Genomic DNA, 21235 nt, shown 5'->3' with positions numbered 1-21235 from the left:
GACATGTACAGTGTAGAATTTAATTAATTGTTTGTTTATTTGTACTTTTAATTAATTATTACCTTTTTCATACTATTGTATTTATAGCCCCCATCTTACTTTGCTGGCCCTGGGGATATTATTGTGTTTACAGTGCTGTTCTGTTTTGCTGGTCTTGTGACCATAATAAATTCTTCTTCAGTACTTATGCAGCCTGTCACACTTTGGGGTGGGTTTTGTATCTCCCCTACTGAACCTGAGAACAGGCAGTGGGTCAGCATTCCTATCTACTCTCTCCTGCTCTGATCAGCACTTAATACTTATATCAAGTCATCTTTTATATTGTATTTTATATTATGGTTTTATACTGTTGTTTTATACTTTGAATGGTTTTAATTTTTGTGAACCGCCCAGAGAGCTCCGGCTATTGGGCCGTATAGAAATGTAATAAATAAATAAATAAATAAATAAATAAATAAATAATTTCAATAAACCGCCCAGAGAGCTTTGGCTATGGGGCGGTATATAAATGTAATAAATAAATAAAACAATTTAAAAATCGTTTGCAACTTCTTTCAAACGTATTTTTGTTGTTGTTGCCTTTCAGCGTTTGAACATGACTTGTCAATGTATTCATAGTAGCTAAATCCAAAATGCTTTATCAGTTGTTGCTTTATTAAAGTGTAAGTGCCTTTCCAGTCACGTGGAACGCGAGGTGATATTGTGCAACCTTTCTAAAACCATAACTAAAACAGCACTAAAATTAAAGGAAATCACACTAGTACATTCAGCAGAATTGAAGAAGAAAAAAAGGTGTTAGCAAATAAAATGCTGTCAGTTGCGAGTGCCAACCTGTCTGGATGAGGACACCCTTTAGGACACCCTCACCCCCAGCAGGCCAGATGATGTCAAGGGGAATACCTGCACTCAGCAGAGCTGTCCTGACAGAAGTACAAGATGGAGCAACACTTTTTCAACCTGTGCTTCAGTCAGGCCAATTTGCCTTCTCCCGTCACAGAAGATGCAGAACAGGAGAAGGATTTCACATGCTTCTCACCCTCCCACTTGGTGAACAGAGATAGCCGTGGGGATTTCTCTCTCTGCTAGCCTCCAGGGGGTGGGATTTAGGGAGGGAACACAAGCCTCTCTACAGGGCAGATTGGCAAACTCTGTGGGCTGGATTAGGCCTGCGAGTCGGACGTTCCCCATCCCAGCTGTATAATGAGATGTAAGCCTAATTCTGTGGCGGAGAAAGTTAAATAAATTGGATGACACAGCAGAACAGATCTTAAAATCTAACAACCTCTGCACAACCCACCACCCCAGTCTAAGGAAAACTGAGTGCAATCTAGCCAAAGTATTCTCTACAGTGGAGAGGATTAAGCACTGAAATCATGGTCAGGATACACGGATCATACTCAAAAGCTGGATTCAGACACAGCTTGAAAATGTGGTTTTGTGTGCTTTCTGAGCTTAAACCAGCATGCAAACAACTACAAAAAAAAGGATATCAAACCATGGTTTGAAGCTGGTTTGCAAACCAAACCATGTTTGTTTGAACTAGTTTGTTGCAACTGTGATTTGCTGCTACGTCTGAAGTTACAAGCAATTGAACAATCGCAGTTAGGGCCATTACTCCTCTTAAAGGAGCACCATCAAGACTGGATTTAATTTATGAAGCCAAGTTCTGAGCGGAAGAAGAACAAAAGCTGACAAGCAGTTCTAAGCCATGATTTGGTTTGTGTATTGTGTTCCTGGAACCTCAAACCATGGTGTGGGTTCTTAATTATGGTTGGTACATGGCTTGGTGCGCTGTCTGAATTGAGCCAATAGTACTGGGATTTTTTCTTCCTGCCTGTCCAGAGTATTGGGCTAAATCAGCCTTCCTCAACCTGGGGCGCTCCAGATGTGTTGGACTACAACTCCCAGAATGCCCCAGCCAGCTGGCTGGGGCATTCTGGGAGATGCAGTCCAACACATCTGGAGCGCCCCAGGTTGAGGAAGGCTGGGCTAAATGGATCGTTGATCTGGAGCTGAATAACTATGTTTAACCTATTCTCTTGGAATTCCTGGGGCCACTGCTTGCTCCTTTTGCTCTGCATCTGAGAATTAAGATATATATGCTTATCTTTAGGCAGCTAAAATGTTGTGCTTTGATACCATTACTTGCCTAGCCAAACCCATTCCTAGTAAGTCCCGATTGACTCATGCAAGCCTGTGCCATGCTTTGATTTCAGACACTCAGCATGCCTGTTATTTTTTCTCTTAGGGCTGGAGCATTTTTCAGAGTTCCTGAACTTGGTAGTGGATCAGAACTTGTATAACGAAGCCCTGAAACTGTATCCGCCAAACACTCAGGAGTACAAGGTGTGTGTGAAGGGCTCTTCTGTAAATCTTTATTCATAAGCCTCAACTTGTGAGACCAAGCAAGGCTTTCTTCTGGGATAAAATGCATGCTGCAGGCCTTGTTGGGCACTGGCAGGTAACTTACACTGAACCACTCCATCAATTTTGAAGCCAGGGCTCTTTTTTCCCCCTGGAAGGTAACCAGCTCCTCTTGCATAGAGGTAAGCTGTGTGGCTTCTTCTTGATGTGTCTTCTTTAGCTGCGCAGTTTAGATAAGCCAGTGTGATGTAGAGGCTAAGGTGTTGGACTGGGAGTCGGGAGATCCGGGTTCTAGTCCCCATTCAGCCATGGAAGCTCACTGGGTGACTTTGGGCCAGTCACAGCCTCTCAGCGCAACCTACCTCACAGGATTGTTGTGAGGATAAAATGGAGAGGAGGAGGGTTATGTACGCCGCCTTGGGTTCCTTGGAGGAAAAAAGGCGGGATATAAATGTAATAAATAAATAAATAAATATTATTTATTGCATTTTTATACCGCCCAATAGCCGAAGCTCCCTGGGTGGTTCACAAAAACTAAAACAATTCAAAGTATAAAACAAACAGTATAAAAACATGATATAAAATACACATTAAAACGGATTAAAACATACCATACATGATTAAAACATCTTGAAAACATTCTAAAATTTCACTGGATAGGCCTGCCTGAATAGATCAGTCTTTATTGCTTTTTTAAATTCTAAAAGACTGTCAAGTTGACGAATCTCCTCCGGCAGGCCATTCCACAGTCTGGGAGCAGCGGAAGAAAAGGTCCTCTGGGTAACAGTTGTTAATCTAGTTTTTGCTAGCTGAAGTGGATTCTTCCCAGAGGACCTGAATGTGTGGGGTGGATTGTACGGGAGAAGGTGATCCCGCAGGTAGCCTGGACCCAAACCATGTAGGGCTTTAAAGATAATAACCAACACTTTGTACTTTGCTCGGAAACTAATCGGCAGCCAGTGAAGAGATTTTAAAACTGGTGTGATGTTTTACTGCAATATTTATCTGCAATATTTTGGACTAATTGAAGTTTCCGGACTAGGCACAAAGGTAGCCCCATGTAGAGTGCATTAAATTGCCTGCCCTAAGCCAGTGGTTTCCAAACTATGCTCCATGGAATCCTGACATTCCTTAGAAATTTACTGGGGGTGGATGGGTTCCTCAATGAGAAACTCAGTAATGCAAACTTCTCTGAAGGGTTTCCCACCAAAAGTACCCATCTTCTGCAACGTGCCACTGCAGGAGAGTGTTGGGTTCTACTGAACCCGGGGCAACAATGAGGCCCAAATCAGCCTGCCCAGCACCCTGCCACAGGCAAGACAGATGTGCTGTGGTTCCTTGGCAGACGAGTCAGTATGAAGGAACAATCGCCCAACAGATTGACTTTTGCTCCAATTATCTGTAAAACCCTCCAACCTGTTTGGCCAAAGTAGAGCATTTCATCTGTTTGGTCCATTGCTCCCTCAGGTCAGATAAAAATAGCACCTTCCACACACACCCTCCCTTTCCCCCCCCCCTTTTTTTTTTGTAATTACATATTGCAGACTGTCAGCTATGCCTACGGGGAATATTTGATCCAGAAGCATCTGCCTGAGCAAGCGGGCCTGATTTTCTTTCGCTGCGGTGCGTTTGAGAAAGCTCTGAATGCCTTCCTGATCAGTGGCAGCTGGCAGCAGGCCCTTTGTACAGCAACTGAGCTTTATTACACAGAGGATAAGCTGGCCAACCTGGCAAGGAGCATGGCGCGTGAGTAACAACTTCTCACTTGGGCTTTCCTGTGTGTTCTTCCCACAATTTGATCCATTGGATGTCATTTTTTAAATTTTATTTCTTTACAAGTTAGAAATGGCTTTTACTCAAAAAGTTTAAACTGATCTTTTCTCTCTTCCAAACAGTCAAAGTGTATACAAAAAGAGCCAATATAAAATGTGGTTAATATTATTTATATAGCACTTACAATGACCTTGGCAACTTTGCAAAGCAATTTAGCAAACAAACTGAAAGACAAGTCCTTGTCCCAAGAAATGTCCAATCTAAATTTCAACAGAGGGGTAGACAAAGGGAGGAATAAGAAATGGAATGGAAGAACTGGGCATGTTTTAGCCTGGAGAAGAGAAAGTTGAGGGGAGACATGATAGCACTCTTCAAATATTTAAAAGGTTGTCACACAGAGGAGGGCCAGGATCTCTTCTCGATCCTCCCAGAGTGCAGGACACGGAATAATGGACTCAAGTTACAGGCAGACAGATTCCGGCTGGACATCAGGAAAAACTTCCTGACTGTTAGAGCAGTACGACAATGGAACCAGTTACCTAGGGAGGTCATGGGCTCTCCCACACTAGAGGCATTTAGGAGGCAGCTGGACAGCCATCTGTCAGGGATGCTTTAAGGTGGATTCCTGCATTGAGCAGGGGGTTGGACTCGATGGCTTTATAGGCCTCTTCCAACTGTACCATTCTATGATTCTATGAGTGTAAGTGCCATGAAAAACCATGAGCTGTTTTGGTCATTATGAGCCCTCATTGCCTTGTCTAATACATTTCATGCTTGCATTTGTCAAATTCTGCAATGTTCCAACTCTACTATTCTATGATTCTATGAATGGGAAGAGTATTGGCAAGTTCCATTGTTCCATGAAATCAGTTTTGCATGTGTACGCGAGAGCACTCACAGGACAGCACGGCTTGCGATCCCGAATGTACTCAGCCATGTAAGACAGCCCATCAGGAGCTCAGTAAATCACAGCCCAGTGCAAAAAAACTGTAAAACTGATTTCATGAGCCCAAGGAAGATCTTGACTTGTCTTCTTCACAAAGAAGTGAAGAAACAAGGGCAAAAGCACCACGTTACAGATGCAGAAAGATACGCAAGCTCTGGTGCTGGTAAAAACAATATTTTAATAAATTCTTCTTTGATTAGCTCGGTGCATTTCATTTAAAATCCTTCTGCAGGAGCTGAAGGAAAACACAAGCTGTTAATCTATGTAACAATAAAAAGTCACCATTTTCTTTCAGGCATCCCTGCCAAGAACTGCGTTTTTGAGAGAGCAGTTCTCAGCGGGGATGCCCGAAAGAAAAAGCTGAGGACTTTTTAGTTATTATTATATGTTTTGACAGCTCGTGTTTTCCTTTAGCTCCTGCAGAAGGATTTTAAAGAAGGCTTTATTAAAGAAAATATTGTTTTTACCAGCACCAGAGCGTGTCTCCCTTTCCACAACTTCTTCAAACAGCAGACTCGCCATGCCTCTGACACGGGACTCAGGTGTTCAGAGGGGACACCCACCCACCCATCCCACTGGGCTAGCACACAGGCCACACATGGAAGCCTAGGCAGCTCTTTGGATCCCAGCTCATCAGTGTCTTAGGTCTGCCTTGGGGCTGCAAAGCCAGGAGGATTCCCAAGCACACACACACACACAGGCAATGGTTCAGCAACTTGACGTTTGGCTTGGTGGATCGTAAGTTTAGTATGAAATAGAAATATAATGCCTCTGCATTTATTTTTGAAATAAAAAATTGGCAAGCTTTTTTTTTAATCCTTAGGGTCATAGGAAGAATAATTTCAAAATGTGCCTGTTGTGAACTTGAGCCTGTTTAGGTGATACTTTGCCCTGCAGGTTCGATCCAGAAGGAGATTGGGAACAGGCCTTGGGCCTGTGTGTTCCCACCCATAGGAAGACAGGAGCCCTGCTGGATCAGACCAAAGGTGTATCTGGTCCAGCATGCCATTTCACAGTGGCCAGCCAGAGGCTTCTGGGAAGCCCGTAAGCAAGGCAGGAGGGCAATAGCCCTCTCCCACAGTTGCTCCTCAGCAACTGGCATAGAGTGTTAGGGTCCCCCCTCTTCTTTCCCACTATCCTCACTGGTTCATTTGCCACTTTTACCGAGGGAGGGTTGGGAACACGGCCTGAGGGCCATTCTCTGCCTCACCCTGGGGCCAAATAGCAACTGAACAGGCCCTCAGAACCCAAGAGGAGTTTTTGAGTGAGGGGCTGTGGCGTTACTCCACAGCTGAGTATCCTGTATGCATCTGGCTTAGTCTGTCTGGTGAATATGGACCGTTAGAGCTGTGTGGGTGTGGTTTGTGACGTAATAGGTAGGGTGGGGGGAAGGAGTATATAAAGAGTGACTGAGGGGAGGAGTGAGTTTGTGCTAGGTTGGTTATGTTGTTGTTGGGAGTAGAGATTGGAATTGTTTGTAGAGTGAGAGGAGATTAATTGCTAGGGATTTAGGATTGGTGTGGAGAGAAAGAAAGAGGTGGTTCGTGTGTGTGTGGAGTTTGGATTGGGCAGGATTGGAAGCATTATATTTTCATTTAAAGCTTTTAACATGACAATAAACTTATTATTTTGTTAGCCACCAATCACCACATGTCAGCTTGGCATTATTTACCTGCCTCACAGTTATCAAACACCCGTACCAGAATATACCCACAGTACATTTAAAAACAGGTCCTATATTAAACCTGTTTCCCTCATAGATAGGAGAAAGGTTTTATTTAACCCTCCCTCAGGTTTTCAGGTGGTGGTGCTTGGCCTGAGACGGGTTTATGTGGCAGGCCTAGTATAGGTGTAATGTCGCAAGAGCATCCTGTAGTCAAAAATAGGACTTCAGGGCCTGCACAGCCCCGCTCTGCCTTCCTTCTCCTTTTGGCCCGACAATACTCAAATCTCCATGGCTTTTCTTTCCCGTCTCTGTGCGCCATTCCACATTTTTGCCAAACCTCCTCCTCCTCCTCCCCTGCTTGAATTCCTTGAAGCCTAAATATTGAAACCAAGAATTGATTTATGGAAATTAAAGCAATGGGGTGATTTTATTTGCATGATTCTGTGCAAAATGAGTGCGGTTGCCATGGTGAGGAATTGATATGCTTTGACAGCGAGGACGCGCAGCCCCAGAGGCAGTTCATATCGGCGGGCGTTTTTTGTTATTTTATCAGGCACTGGGGAAAATGAATGAATTTACCTACAACTAACTTGATCTTACCTCAGGGCCGGCTTCTTAATTTTGGAGGGAGGAGAGGGGGGCTCGTGTCTAAAACAGAGCCCACAGTATGTTAAAGTGATACTAAATCAGATGGAGGGAAGGTTTCTTTTTCTCCCTTTTGCTTGTTGTAACCATTCAATGCTGCCTCTTCTTTCAGGGAGATTTATTGAAAAAAGGAAGTATGTTGACGCAGCAATACTCTTGGAACAATATGCGAAGGTATAAAGTCCTATTTCCTTTCCTCCCTCCTTGCTCCGCTGCTTTAAACCAACTTCCCAACTTATTTATTTATTTATGCATTTATATCCCGCCTTTTTTTCCTCCAAGGAACACCCAAGGCAGTGTACATAATCCTCCTCCTCCTCCTCTCCATTTTATCCTCACAACAACAACCCTGTGAGGTGGGTTGGGCTGAGAGTCTGCGACTGGCCCAAAGTCACCCAGTGGGTTTCCATGGCTGAGTGGGGACTAGAACTCGGATCTCCCAACTCCCAGGCCGACACTCTAGCAGCTATACCACACTGGCTCTCACTGGCTTTCTACCCCGGTGTCTTTCCACACGTCGTCTGCCTTGGTTGTAAAGGAAGAGGTGACCGACTTACACCCCATAAGTTAGATCTTACCCTCAGCAACCACATTTTAATCAAAGTATGTGAGAAAATTTCCTGTAGTTCCATTAATCTTCAAGTGGTAACACCAAAAAGGCATCCCACACTAAAAGGCGCTTTTAAATGTGGCTTTAATTGTGCAGTTGCCCTGCCTCATTCACAGGATGTTATGGGGGTCTTGACTATAGTTTTGTTTTCTATTTGTAACCCTCCCGTATTTTCCCAATGCTTCTTCCATCTTTTTTATTTTTTTTATTTTATTACATTTATATACCACCCCATAGCTGAAGCTCTCTGGGCGGTTTACAGAAGTTAAAAACAGTGAACATTAAAAACAAGTATACAAAATTTAAAACCATCAAGAACATAAAAACAACAATATCCTTTTAAAACAACTATTCTGGCGTCAAGTAAGGGCAAACAAACTCAGCATATATTGTTAACTGCCTGGGGAAAGAGAAAAGTCTTGATCTGGTGCTGAAAAGATAACAATGTTGGCGCCAGGCGAGCCTCATCGGGGAAATCTTTCCATAATTGGGGGGCCACCACTGAAAAGGCCCTTGTTGCCATCTTCCGAGCTTCCCTCAGAGTAGGCACTTGGAGGAGGGCCTTAGATGTTGAGCATAGTGTACGGGTAGGTTCATGTCGGAGAGGCGTTCCGTCAGGTATTGTGGTCCCAAGCCATGTAGGGCTTTATAGATTAAAACCAGCACCTTGAATTGGGCCAGAATTGGTCTTTTTACTTAGCATAGCAAATCTGTTCAAGAGGAAAAGATGCAATAGCTGTGCCATATGCGTCTGGACTGGTAGTCCTAGGAGCCCTCTGTCTGGAAGCAACTTTTGATGTATTTTCTCATTTGGATTTTGTATAGAACGCTCTGGCTATGTCTGAGTACAGATTACTAGATGGCACCAACTCTATTGTGGGACCTGTCTATCCATAAGAGGCTATTTGTTTGTGTTGAAAAACTACATTTACTGACCCTAGTACAGCTGAAGGGTAGAGTGACAACTGAAAATACAGTACTGGCCATCTAAAGATTTAACCACTCAATGGAAATTAGGTGGACATTTAAAAGGACAGGAAAAGGTGCTTGAATGGGATAAAACATCAGGCTGGTTCACACATAGACATATATAGTTTGATTTCTTGTCATTTCATGACCCTCAGCTGGATGTGTGATCAACTCCCTTGAACAGCACTGTGATATTAAAATTTGCAGGCATTCTGGCTCCATTGTTAGATTTTATTGTTTATTCACACATGCAAAGCCATTGCTTGATGTTGCAGTCATCAGGAGATTAACAGGGATCAGGTGCTGCCCTTAGGATGAGGTCCTGAACAGACTCACCTGTTAGTTTTATTTATTTATTTGTTTGTTTTGGTTTTCCTGACTGAGTTTATGCCACACCCGTCAACTATTTTCCAGGGTGTCTTACAAGAAAAATTGAAATCACAATAAAACAAATTAAACGAGAATATTAAATCACTGCAATATAAAAGAGCAATCGGAACAGTTTTTCTGCAATGGTGAAATGGGAATGAATGACCTCTTGCTTCACATTCCCAACCATCCATAAGGTAGCATGTGCACTCGTAGAGTTCTTCTCCTTTAAAATGGGGAGGGGGAAAGCTTGTGCCAGTGGCCCTGTGCACGAATCACCTGAAGACCCCACATCCTTGTGGCCATCATTCAAAGTGCTGGTTTTAACCTTTAAAGCCTTACATGGCTTGGGACCGCAATACCTGATGGAATGCCTCTCCCGGCATGAACCTACCCGTACACTGCGCTCAACATCCAAGGTCCTCCTCCAGGTGTTTCTGTATGTTTTTGTGATTTTAAATTTTTGTATATTGTTTTTAAGTGTTTTTATCCTATGTAAACTGCCCAGAGAGCCTCAGCTATGGGGCAGTATGCAAATGTAAATCATCATCATCACTGTATGTGCACAGATCTGGCTCCACCCACCAATAGGGTTTGATATGTGTGAACCTGCCCTTAGACCTGAGATATAAATTTAAAAAATAAATACATAAATCAAACACATGTTATTAATGTCAGGCAGCAGTCTCACTACAGACCAGTCCTAGGAATGTTATCACTCAACTCAACACTGTTCAGAACCTCCCTTCCCTATTGTGGGGAGAGCAGAAGTGATATTTGATTAGTTCGCAGAACTACAATGAATGCTTTATTTCCCCTCTTCCAGGATTACGAAGAGGCTGTTCTGCTCCTCCTGGAAGGAGCTGCCTGGGACGAAGCCTTGAGATTAGTAAGATCCTTAAAACCATTGAACCTTTCCCCATTATCTACCTGTTGGAAAGAGTTTGGGTTTGTCACTTGACAGCATTGTTGCTGTAGCGTTTCCTGTTCATGTCTTTCCCCCCTCCAGATCTACAAATATAATAGGACTGATATTCTAGAGACCAACTTCAGACCATCTCTCCTAGAAGGTAAGGTTCCCTTAATTTGCTGAGAGCTAGTGCAGTCTTCAATGTATGGGTCTAATGGAGTTCCAGGGGATGTAACTGTAGCATGTTCAGGGTCCTTTGGGAAAACGCAGCAGGACTGGGATTAGCACATGTGCACAGATATTGATCCTCTTTACCTCAGTGTACAGAATAGCATATGTTACAGGTTTTAGCTGTATTGTACCACTTCAGTCTGTAGGTAGGGAACTGTGTGCTTGGGATGTTGCACATCACAGAGGAGGCTAGCAGTTCTGCTTCTTGATCTGCTAGCTTTCCATATACAAGAGTTGTTGGGTTGGTTGCTGTGTGTGTCTGTTTACATTAGGAAGAATTCAACTTGACAAACTGCATGGACAGCCTATATCAGCCTCCCCAACCTGGTGCGGTCTAGAGATGTTGAACTACAACTCCCAGCATCCCCCCACCAATATGGCTGGCAGGAGGGTGCTAGGAGTTGTAGTCCCAAGTCTTTGGGACGGCATCAGGTTGGGGAAGGCTGATCTATATGGTGCCATTCTCCTGACCTTGGGTTATTAAAATCTTTCTTTGCTTACGCAAAGTTTTGAATATGCTTGCTTTGGTTTCACTGTATGATACCTTTTCCACTGTTATCAACTCTGTAGCCCATAAAAACCATTTGGCATTCTTGGAGAGCCAGAAAGCAGCATTTGATCACCACCGTAAGCGCCTCTCTGTGGTCCGAGAGCTGAAGCAGCAGGCCCAAAGTGAGCTGCTAGGTATGCACTGGAACTGAATCATGTTTCACACCACGAATTAGTATAGTTCCTGGTCAAAGCAGAGCTTTGGGACGGAGTGGAAACCTAGGCTCTTGATTAGACAAATCAGTGGAATATAAGGCTGTCAATGGCTGCTAGTCAAGATGGCTATATGCTCACCCTGAAGTTTGCAGGCTGTGTGCCTGGCGTTGGAAATAAAAGACAGAAGAGCGGGCAATGGACTTATTTATTTATTTATTTATTTATTTATTTAATTACATTTATATACCGCCCCACAGCCGAAGCTCTCTGGGCGGTTTACAACATTTAAAAATAGTAAACATTAAAAGTATACAATTTAAAAACACACACACACACACACACACACACATAAAAACAGTATAAAAACAACAGTATCCATTTAAAAACAACAATTGTGGGGTCCATTAAAAACAAACTTAACGTTGTTAAATGCTGTTAAAATGCTGTTAAAAATGCCTGGGAGAAGAGAAAAGTCTTGACCTGGCGCCGAAAAGATAACAATGTTGGCGCCAGGCGAGCCTCATCGGGGAGATCATTCATGCAGAGGACTTCATGCTCTGCTTGTATCAGGCTAGCCAAACTGGATGCTGGATTAGATAGGCCTATGGTCTGATCCTGCAGGGCTGCCCGTACGTTCTTGTGAACTTGAGCCTGGATGACCAAGGTTCATATTGCCTCACTTGCTTAGTAATCCCCTTTTCCTCCTTGGTTTTGGTCTTCTATTTGGGAGAGTGGGACAGCAATAATTAGCTACCTGGCAGATTCTTTTTCAGTGAGAGAGGATTATCAAGCACTGTGCCCACTAAAAGTGCTACGGAAACATAGTTATTGGGTGAGAATGAGTTAAGAGGAAGAACTGGGAAGTTTTTTTCTTTCTTCTACTGATCTAGGTGTTTGACTTTTGCAGATTTCGACAGATCAAATTGCCCAGAATCCGACCTCTTTTCTGATGCTAGCAGCATGGTTACGGCTAGCGACACAAGTTCCAAATACACTCATAGTAACTCAAGAATATCTGCGTATGTATTTGTCTTCACATTAGCTTTTCACCACTCTGGCTGCTGTTCTTGTCTCGAGGGGAAGCTTTAGATTTATACTTGCATAGACTGTCCTCCATATACGAAGGTTCTGCCTGGTTCTCTCTAGCAGATCATTTGTCTTTGATGATCTGCTTCAGGGTGTTGATAATCAAATAAGCCACAAAACAATTTCTCCTAGCCCACAATTTCACCTATAAGAAAAACAGTTTTCAGAAGAGTGTGAAACACTCCATATTTTAATACGACATCTTCTCTTTGGGTTTTGTATGTAACACCTTGATCATGCCCGAACACATTCACACCATAAGCATGACACTTTTACTGCTAAGTGATGCTGAGTTCATTATATAGTCTGACCATATATGGAGGGGTTGTGTTGTGTGTCTAAACAACATCCTTCCAGCTCCCAGATAGGTGGTGCTCAAGAAAATACAGAAGGTGTGTGGGTGATCTTTGCTCTCTTTGAGATAGATGGAAACAAGGTTTTTGTTGCTGATGCTCCCTGCCTTAAACTGGAACCAGGTGTACATTTTTTAAAGGTGGGGAAAATATAGAAGTCTGTATTGGGGTGGTCCTTGGGAGTCGTTTAAGAAAATAAACAATAGTAAAGTGTTAACCTGGCTTGTTTTGCGGTGAAAGCGGCAAAAATTAGGAAAGCTCTAGTGACCTCTGATGATAACTAAGATGGCTGGTAAAAATCGCAGCACCATATATGGTGTTTCATATGTAACTTGTTGACATTCAATACAATGCTGTGCCATAATGTAATGTTTGTATCTCATGACTCTGATCTTGTATTTGGCTAAAACCCATGTGAGGTTGCCTTAATAATAAAATTCACAAATAACCAGATAGTGAAGTATTAAGGGGAACAGATGAAGAGCTGCAAGAAGTTCAGACTGCTAGTTCTCATGGAGGTAGTAAACATCTGTCTGTACCACTTCAGACTGCAAGTGACGGAACGCTTCTCCTTACCTAATAATAATAATAATAATTTATTATATAGTATTATTATTGTAAAATGCCTAGAGAACTTTATTTCATGAGGTGTTTCACAAATGTAATAAATAGAAATAATCTATATATATAAAAGCCCAGACTGCTCCTCCAAGCCAGTTATAGTTTTTGCCCTCTGGTGCTGTCTAGTGACGTTTCTCGGAACTGTGGCCTTCTATGGAAGTTCCAAGTTCCGAGAAAGATAACTGCCAGCAGCTTCCGGCCTAGCAGAGGGGCCAAAACCCACTAACCTCCTCACCAGACTGCTCCTCCAAGCCAGTTATAGTTTTTGCCCTTTGGCGCCATCTAGGGACGTTCCTCAGAACTGTGAACTTCTAGGGAAGTTCCAAATTCCGAGAAATAGTTTTTGCCCTCTGGTGCCATCTAGGGATGTTTCTCGGAACTGTGGCCTTCTATGGAAGTTCCAAGTTCCGAGAAAGATAACTGCCAGCAGCTCCCGGCCTAGCAGAGGGGCCAAAACCCACTAACCTCCTCACCAGATTGCTCCTCCAAGCCAGTTATAGGTTTTGCCCTTTGTCGCCATCTAGGGACGTTTCTCAGGACTGCGGCCTTCTAGGGAAGTTCCAGAAAAATAACTGCCAGGACCTTCCGGCCTAGCAGATGGGCCAAAATCCACTCTCAGTAACTAATTTGTCTCATGAGGGTAAATTTGATAGAAGGCTAACCTCCTCACCAGTTATAAAAATGTTAGCAAGGCTTTTACTTTAACGTTGTGGCAATGTCCAGAGTCCAATGGTCTGAGGACATAAAGTTAAAAATTATTGATGGGAAAGAACAGGGGAAGTTGGTTCAAAATCTTAGAAAAGTGTATACCCAAAAAATATTGTATTCAAAGAAGTCCTAACAAAATAAATACATCTGTCGCATGACAGGCTTTTTCACTAGTAAATAATAAAAAACCAAACTTGCAGCCTATAGAAAAGCAGCACGTAAGGAGAAAAGGTCTTTGCTTCTTCCTAATATGCTAGCTTTGCACATGCAAGCAGGTGGGATAGGGTTGGTATGGATTGGTATGGAAGAGCATTCCATCATGTGAAATCCCATCTGCGGTCTGAAATGGTTCAGCCCAGACAAGGTTTACCATCTCAGTGAAACGAGGCCTCCAACTTTGTCCAGGTGCACCAAAAGCAATGACAATATGACCAAAACACTACTAAACCTGCTCTTTCACCTTTGGTTTCTCTCTTGTCATCTGACCCCGCCCCCCAGCTACAATAGCTTTGTTGTTATGTATAGGCTACTCGGTGTTTCATTTATTCTAGACGTTCTTCAAAGAACCGCCGCAAAGCAGAGCGCAAGAAACACAGCCTAAAAGAAGGGAGCCCCCTAGAGGATGTTGCACTCCTGGAAGTGTTAGGGGAAATCGTTCGGAGTATTGACAGTCTAAAAGGTTGGTCATGGAGGCTTTCCAGGTTTTTTGATGTAATCGAAAGGAAAAGGCTCGGAGAAGGACTGTTGGGTGGGGTGGGGTGGGGGTCTAGTGTGCAGGGTGAACTCTCCAAGAACAAAGACCAGGGGCAAGTCTAGATGGGGCGCTATCCCAGGGATCGTCCCTGTGTGTCCACATGACGCACAGGGGATGCTGGGAGCAGGGAGGGATGATCCCTCCCTTTCGCCGGGATATCGCCCTACCCTTTAATCCCAGATTTTCCCGCAGTCTCAGGCTGATCCTGAGACCGTGGGACATGTGGCCAGCCATCTCGGTTTGTTCCAGCTCCTCGTGAGTAAACACGGGGAGTCGGGAACCAGGCAAGGGTCCTCAGGAGTTCCGTGCCCATTGGGGTTGGGGGAGCGGGAGTTTTTTTTTTAAAAAAACCAACTCACTTTTGCGATGGAACGCTTCTGCGCTCTTTTTCAATTAAACAAACAAAATGGCGAGCGCGACGTCCTCTTCCTCCCGGGACGTAACGTGCTGCGTGTAGACAGAGAGGGAGGATCCCGCGATCACCATATTGCGAGATCCTTCCCCCTCCCTTTCGGAAAGTCCAGACATGCCCTAAGAACCCTCTTCAGAGAGAGATTCTATGTGGTGAGGTGTCCTTGTGCTAACAGGGACTGGACTTAAAGGCTGCCTTCATTACCAGATGGACTAAATGGTACATTCACATATCCAAAAATGATTCAAAACACAGTTTTACCTTCTAAAACGCCTGTGTGTTGGGATCCACTTTCAATGTTGATACTCCTTTGGTGGGCTTTTTTCCTTCTCTTCCCACCCCACCCCGTTTGCCTTCATTACTAGACAGCGATCAGGCCTGTAGCCCAAAGATTTGTGGTACTATAAGTCAATTTAAAGTGACCCAAAAAATCTCAATAAGCAAAAGATTGATGTTGCTGTAGAATAAAGGAAAGTGTCACATTCTGGGAAAGGGGCTTGAATGTCCCTAAAGAGATGAGATCTTGCAGTCACCCCCATGGCTATTTGTTCTCAGAGCAATGGTCATGATGACACTGAGAAGGGATTGATACTGATTACTCCTGTGCCAAGAGAGAAGAAGGTCTTGGATTAGTTTCAGGTTGTGGCTTGAAGGCAAAAATACCCAGGTTTGTATATTACTCCCCACACTTAAAGGATTGCATTATAAACCTGTAATTATTGGGTGTGGGGGGTTGTCTTTAATTTATTCCCAAGGTGAGGTACACAGCCTTTTAAAGTATCTAGTCCTTTTGGGCTATGACGGACAAGCCCAGGAGTTGCAGCAAAGTTTTGAGGAGACCCTTCAATTGATGGAGCACTCCCTCCCTGAAATCTGGAGCCCAGACCTGCAGCAGATCCCAGCCAAACCAGTAAGAAAAAATTCCAAACTCTCTGTCCTGTCTTAATGCTTACAGTGCAGGGTACTGCCAGTACCCTTGTTGGCACACTACCGAAGGCCAGCCTACACATTGACCTGGTTCACATGACATAACATTCCACCGTGGATTAATTTACCCATTAAATAACCCATGGCTTGTTTGGGGTTATTTGAGGGTTGTCTACGCCTCAAATAACCCCTGCCGCCTGGGTTTGCATGACACAAGCCATGACAAATTGGGTGCCCTTGGGAGTGATGCAATGATGGTGCCTGTGGGTGCCCAGCATGATGCAAAAGCCCCCTTGGGTAAGTTAACCCACAATGTCATGACCCATGAACAGGTCCATTATGTTGTTCGCATTTTCAAAAAATCGTTCTTAAACAGGCCACTTGTATTTTTTAGGTAATAGCCATGGGTCCCTGATCCATAAACTCCTAATCTAAATTGGGACCCCGTGTCAATTGGATGTAGTTTGACCCTGAGTTGGGGGTATTGGAGCTACTATGATCCTTATTTTGATGCCACTTTGAAAGAAGCGTGTATGTGACACTGCAGTATAGGTATCAACGTAGGAGCTAATCCAGAGGCATCACAGCCACCACTGGAACTATGCCTGATGAATGAGAAACTGTATCCATCCTTCCAGCTCTGGCCGTGAGCTTCAGGTTGTTTCAGGGTTACCAAGGAGACAAAAGTGGCCAGACTCACAGGTTTGCTTACAAGGAGATTAATTTATTGGCATAATTTTCAGCACATTCAGGCATATCCCAATAAAGTGGACCAGACTGCAAAAGCTCCCTACACAGAAGAGCCTTCGAGCAGTCTGGACCCCCACCCCTGGGCACAAGAACAATGATAGCATAACTGAACTTGGCATTGCTGCCAAGTTAAGAAAGTGACTAATTGCATGGGATTAATAACAAAGCAGCTTTTTTCATCATAAGAATCTATAGCACAAGTCTACATTGATGTTGATAAACAAGGCATTACTTGGCATTTCTTTGGCACACATAAGCATGTCTTTCACCCAGGTGCACTTACTAATTGGATGGATGGGCTGTTATGACATGGCCTCTGGATAGGTCAATACTGTAATGCCATCTCGTTAGAGCCTCCAGATACAGTACCAGGCTACATAGATAAGACACCTGATGTTCTCATGAGATTCACTATAATTGTGCTTTTGACCCATCTTTCCCATAACACAAAAGAATGTTGCTGACTGGTACAGAAGGAAGTAACACTTTGCTAGCTTAGAAGCAGAAGCAGCCACTCACCCAGAAGCCTTTGCAGGCAGCCATGGTTCGCAAGCCTCCAGGCCATACAGAAACCTGATTTATCCACAGTGGTTTACCAGCTGCTTATTACACATTTGCACAAACTTCTTTAAAGAGAGTGCCAATTCTCTGCAATGTCTAAAGCAGGGGTGGAGAACTTATGGCCCTCCAGATGGTGTTGGACTCCAATTCCTATCAGCCTTGACCACTGGGAATGCTGGCTGGGCTGATGGGAGTTGGAGTCAAACAGGTTCCCCATATCTGCTGCTGCCTTGGAAGGGTTCTCTGCCAACAGCTTTACTTGTGAGTACATACAAATTGGGTTGGGTAGAAGATAAGAGGAGCAAAAAAATCTTGTTTCCTTTTTGAATCACCAGGGAATATCTCAGCATCTTTCATCCTATACGACAGTAAGTGCCTTCTAGTGGAATTGTTGTAAAAAGTTCAAGAAGCACAGCAAGGCTCAAGCTAAGTTTTATTTCTGCTCAAATGCTGTAGCTTCTTTGTTATACATAGACAAACCTTTTCTTTTGCCAATTCCGACGTTAGGTCCTGGGTCCCAATTCAACTGCCAATAGCATAACTGCCGCCTACAATCAACAGAAAGCGACGGCCCCTGTAGTACAAGGTGAGAGAAAGAAATTGTGCACTGTTCAAACCAGATGATACTGTGATGGGGCATCTGGTGTTTTATTTCTGTATACAGGGATGCTGTAAACCCATCCTTCTATAATCTTAAATGGTGTTGGGGAAACTCCTGGTTATGCAGCATTGAGCTCTGTGGGCCTGTTCAGACAACACACTAAGCCATCGTTAGAATTCTTAACAGTTTTGCAGCAAGTGGTGTGCTTAAACTGTGGTTATGGAGCCACCATGGTTAGGAACGGTTCACAGTCATAATGTCCAGCTCAAAAGGCTTAACCACCGTGGCTTAGTGTGTCATCTGAACAGGGTCTGTGTATGCTTAGAGGTGTTCTTCTTTCTTTAGCTGCAAAGCAAGTTCTGGAACTGATCTCTAGTGAGCTGTGGTTTGAATTAAATGATGGTTGTATCTAATCTGGTTACCCTGACGCATGCCATTCAGCAAAGCTTGGAAAATTAGCACTGCTGATTAAGGCAGCAAATGGTGTGAAAATTAGGAATGCTTACTTTAGGTTATTCTTTGTAGATTTAGGTATTTCTCCAGTAGCAAACAGAACAGTAGGAACTCCTTTCATATTGGCAAGTTTTCATATTCTGTTTTTATCCTTACTGTGAGGTTTTGGTAATTTATTTACTTTCTGGTTTTCCCATATTATATATAAGATGTGGTGCTGTATCTATTGCTGCTGGGCCTGTTCAGACGACACACAAAGCCACGGTTAGGCCGCTAATCCTTTTGCAGCAAATGGTTAGTGAGCATGTTTTAACCATGGTTATGTAGTTACCATGGTCAGGAATGGTTCACATGACACACTAAGCCATGTTTAGCTCAAAATGCTTAACCACTGTGGCTTAGCGTGTTGTCTGAACAGGGTCATTGTCTGCAAGTTGAATTATTAAGATTATCTCTTACATTTCCCCCCTTCCAGATCCTGAGTTCTTTATACCTCCCAAGCTCAACAGAAACATCCAATGGAAGTTGCACCTTCTTCCGTAATTCAGACTCCACATCTGTTGATGGACTGAGGATTTATATAAGAAAATGTTTCCTGTCACGTTGAAATGTGTGTCTTCCCCATGTCTTGCAGTTAACTGATCATGTGTCCTGAACTGACAAGGGATGGGCAGGTGAAAACCAGTCTTATTATATAAGTTTGAGTATGGCCGTCCTTACTTTCTCCTCTTTTCGCCCAGTATTGTCAGGATAACTAGAAAAAGCTCGTAAGCATATAAGCTGCAAATCAAACTTAGCAGCTTCAGTTACTTTTACACTTTTTACATTGACCCTGTTCAGAAGACACCTTAAACCATGGTGAATAAAGCAAAAAGCCTTATTCGCTGTGGTTAAAGCCATGGTTTAAGGTGTCTTCTGAACATGGCCTAGCTTTCTGGCTTAACCACCATGGTTTAAGGTGTCTACTGAACGGGCCCACAGTGTTCCTAAAAACCCACTTTATCTCCTTGGTCCCTATTTCACCAGTTGATAACCCAAATAAACTTTTAGCACTTTGGTTTTCTGGCTACATTTTTTTGAGGGCACACAACTCAAACTAATATTGGACATCAATTACCCTGTGTGGTGAAAGCAAGACGTCCACTGAATTGTATATGTTTTTTTTTTAATTCTATCAAGGACTCAAATTTCAACAAAGTACAGGTAAACCTCCTATTGAGTATGATTATGTATTTTCAGACATTAACCTTGAAATGCAATGCTTTTACAAAATGAGCTTTCTCAAAATCAAGGGGAAGGGGAGGGATTAATAAAGTTTTGTTGTAACTTTTTCTCTCTGGATCTAGTTCTGTTATTCTTCATGAAAAAAATTCTTCTCTTAATATCTGATAGCTATCTAGATATATCCATATTAACTTTCATTTATTTTTAAAAGTAGCATAAGGGTACCTGTGCATTAATACATTTCTCATATAAAGTGAGTAGCCTCATCTTATTCCTATGCAGAGATTTTTGATAGATTTAGCCTAATAAGATCTGCTTCATATATTTCCTCTGTTCAGTCCCATTACTGTTGGGCACGTAAGACATAATTCAGCAAAAAACTGGAATTTTATAGGACTTTAAAAAGTAACAAATTTATTACAGCATAATAAGCTTTTATGGACTAGAGTCTGTGGAAGTTTATGCCATAATAAATTTGTTTGCTGCTAGGTTGCCAGAAGTCTGTAATTTTTGCTGCAACAAATTAATGTAACTACTCTTCTGGAAATACCCTGAATCTGCATTCTCTTCTGCTTCTATTACTTTTATAAGATAAAAGTGCAGCCTGATCCTTTGTATATTTACTGGGTATCACATCCCAGTGACTTCAATAAAATGAACAGGAAAAGTGACATCATTTGTGACTGATCTTGATAACTTGGCAGAGTTTTAGGAAAAACAATCTAGTTCTCCAACTTTAGTATCTAAAAGAGATAAAAGTCACATAGAATCAACATTTTTTGGGTGAAATAATAGATGTGGCGAAGGTGTCTGCTGGGTGATGAATTTCATCTTTCAGCCCTTTTGATACTTATTATTTTAATTGTGTCTCAGCAGATTCTTCAGATAGGGCACAAATCACTGGCTTCTGAATATGTTGACTCATTGGGTGGGTCCATGTGTGTCACCTTAAAATGGACACCTAAACTTACTGCTGATAGGACATTAGCCATCAAGTTCTTGGGAAAACTATGTTAACAGCCTGACCCTCTGCATATTATTTCGAAGTAAGATTGACTAGTTCCAATCCAAGTAAAAAATATGGTAAAGTCCTAATAAAGCAAATAAAACACGTTAAGGACCATTGCTTTCAATGGGGTCTAATCACAACTAACTTGAGCAAGTTGGTGATCTAAGGTTTTCTGGATTAAACTGATAGTCTGGATCCTTTCCATTTTTGTTTCGGACTCCATTGAGACTGGAATTGCCCAGGTAGCTGATCTATGCCAGGAACTAGGCAGCGACAATATGTACCTGTTGATTCTGCTGCACTTCTTAATACTATTAACCATGGTATCCTTCTGGATTGCCTATCTGTCACAAGTATTTGGGGTCTCACGTTATGATGATTTCAGAAGGCGGCATATCTACTCCATGTCACCATGGCCACTGGACTGTGGTGGCGTGCAAAGTTGTCCCTTGTCCCTTATGCTATTCAACTTGAATGGGCTGGGGGAAATTTGACGTTTAGTACTAACAATATGATAGTGCTAGTCAGCTATGGCGATTCTAAACTGGTGCCTGGAAGGACTGGAAGAAGGGTAATTGAAGTTTAATT

General features: G+C 42.9%; 1 protein-coding gene across 1 annotated transcript in view; it reads left to right on the top strand.

Moving 5' to 3' along the window:
- ELP1 (elongator acetyltransferase complex subunit 1) overlaps window positions 1-19745 on the top strand; it is a 64802-nt gene extending 45057 nt beyond the window's left edge. Inside the window, exons 27-37 of the mRNA XM_063129055.1 lie at window positions 2249-2346; window positions 3909-4110; window positions 7507-7568; window positions 10169-10231; window positions 10352-10412; window positions 11054-11167; window positions 12096-12207; window positions 14508-14635; window positions 15878-16032; window positions 17868-17946; window positions 18890-19745. Of these exons, the coding sequence (XP_062985125.1) occupies window positions 2249-2346; window positions 3909-4110; window positions 7507-7568; window positions 10169-10231; window positions 10352-10412; window positions 11054-11167; window positions 12096-12207; window positions 14508-14635; window positions 15878-16032; window positions 17868-17946; window positions 18890-18957 (1142 nt within the window). The 3' untranslated portion in view covers window positions 18958-19745. The remainder of the gene's footprint in view (window positions 1-2248; window positions 2347-3908; window positions 4111-7506; window positions 7569-10168; window positions 10232-10351; window positions 10413-11053; window positions 11168-12095; window positions 12208-14507; window positions 14636-15877; window positions 16033-17867; window positions 17947-18889) is intronic.
- Window positions 19746-21235: the final 1490 nt, after the last annotated feature.

The sequence above is a fragment of the Elgaria multicarinata genome, chromosome 6 (assembly GCF_023053635.1).
Source record: "Elgaria multicarinata webbii isolate HBS135686 ecotype San Diego chromosome 6, rElgMul1.1.pri, whole genome shotgun sequence".
Classification (NCBI taxonomy): Eukaryota; Metazoa; Chordata; class Lepidosauria; order Squamata; family Anguidae; genus Elgaria; species Elgaria multicarinata.
This window is presented reverse-complemented; position numbering and strand designations above follow the sequence as displayed.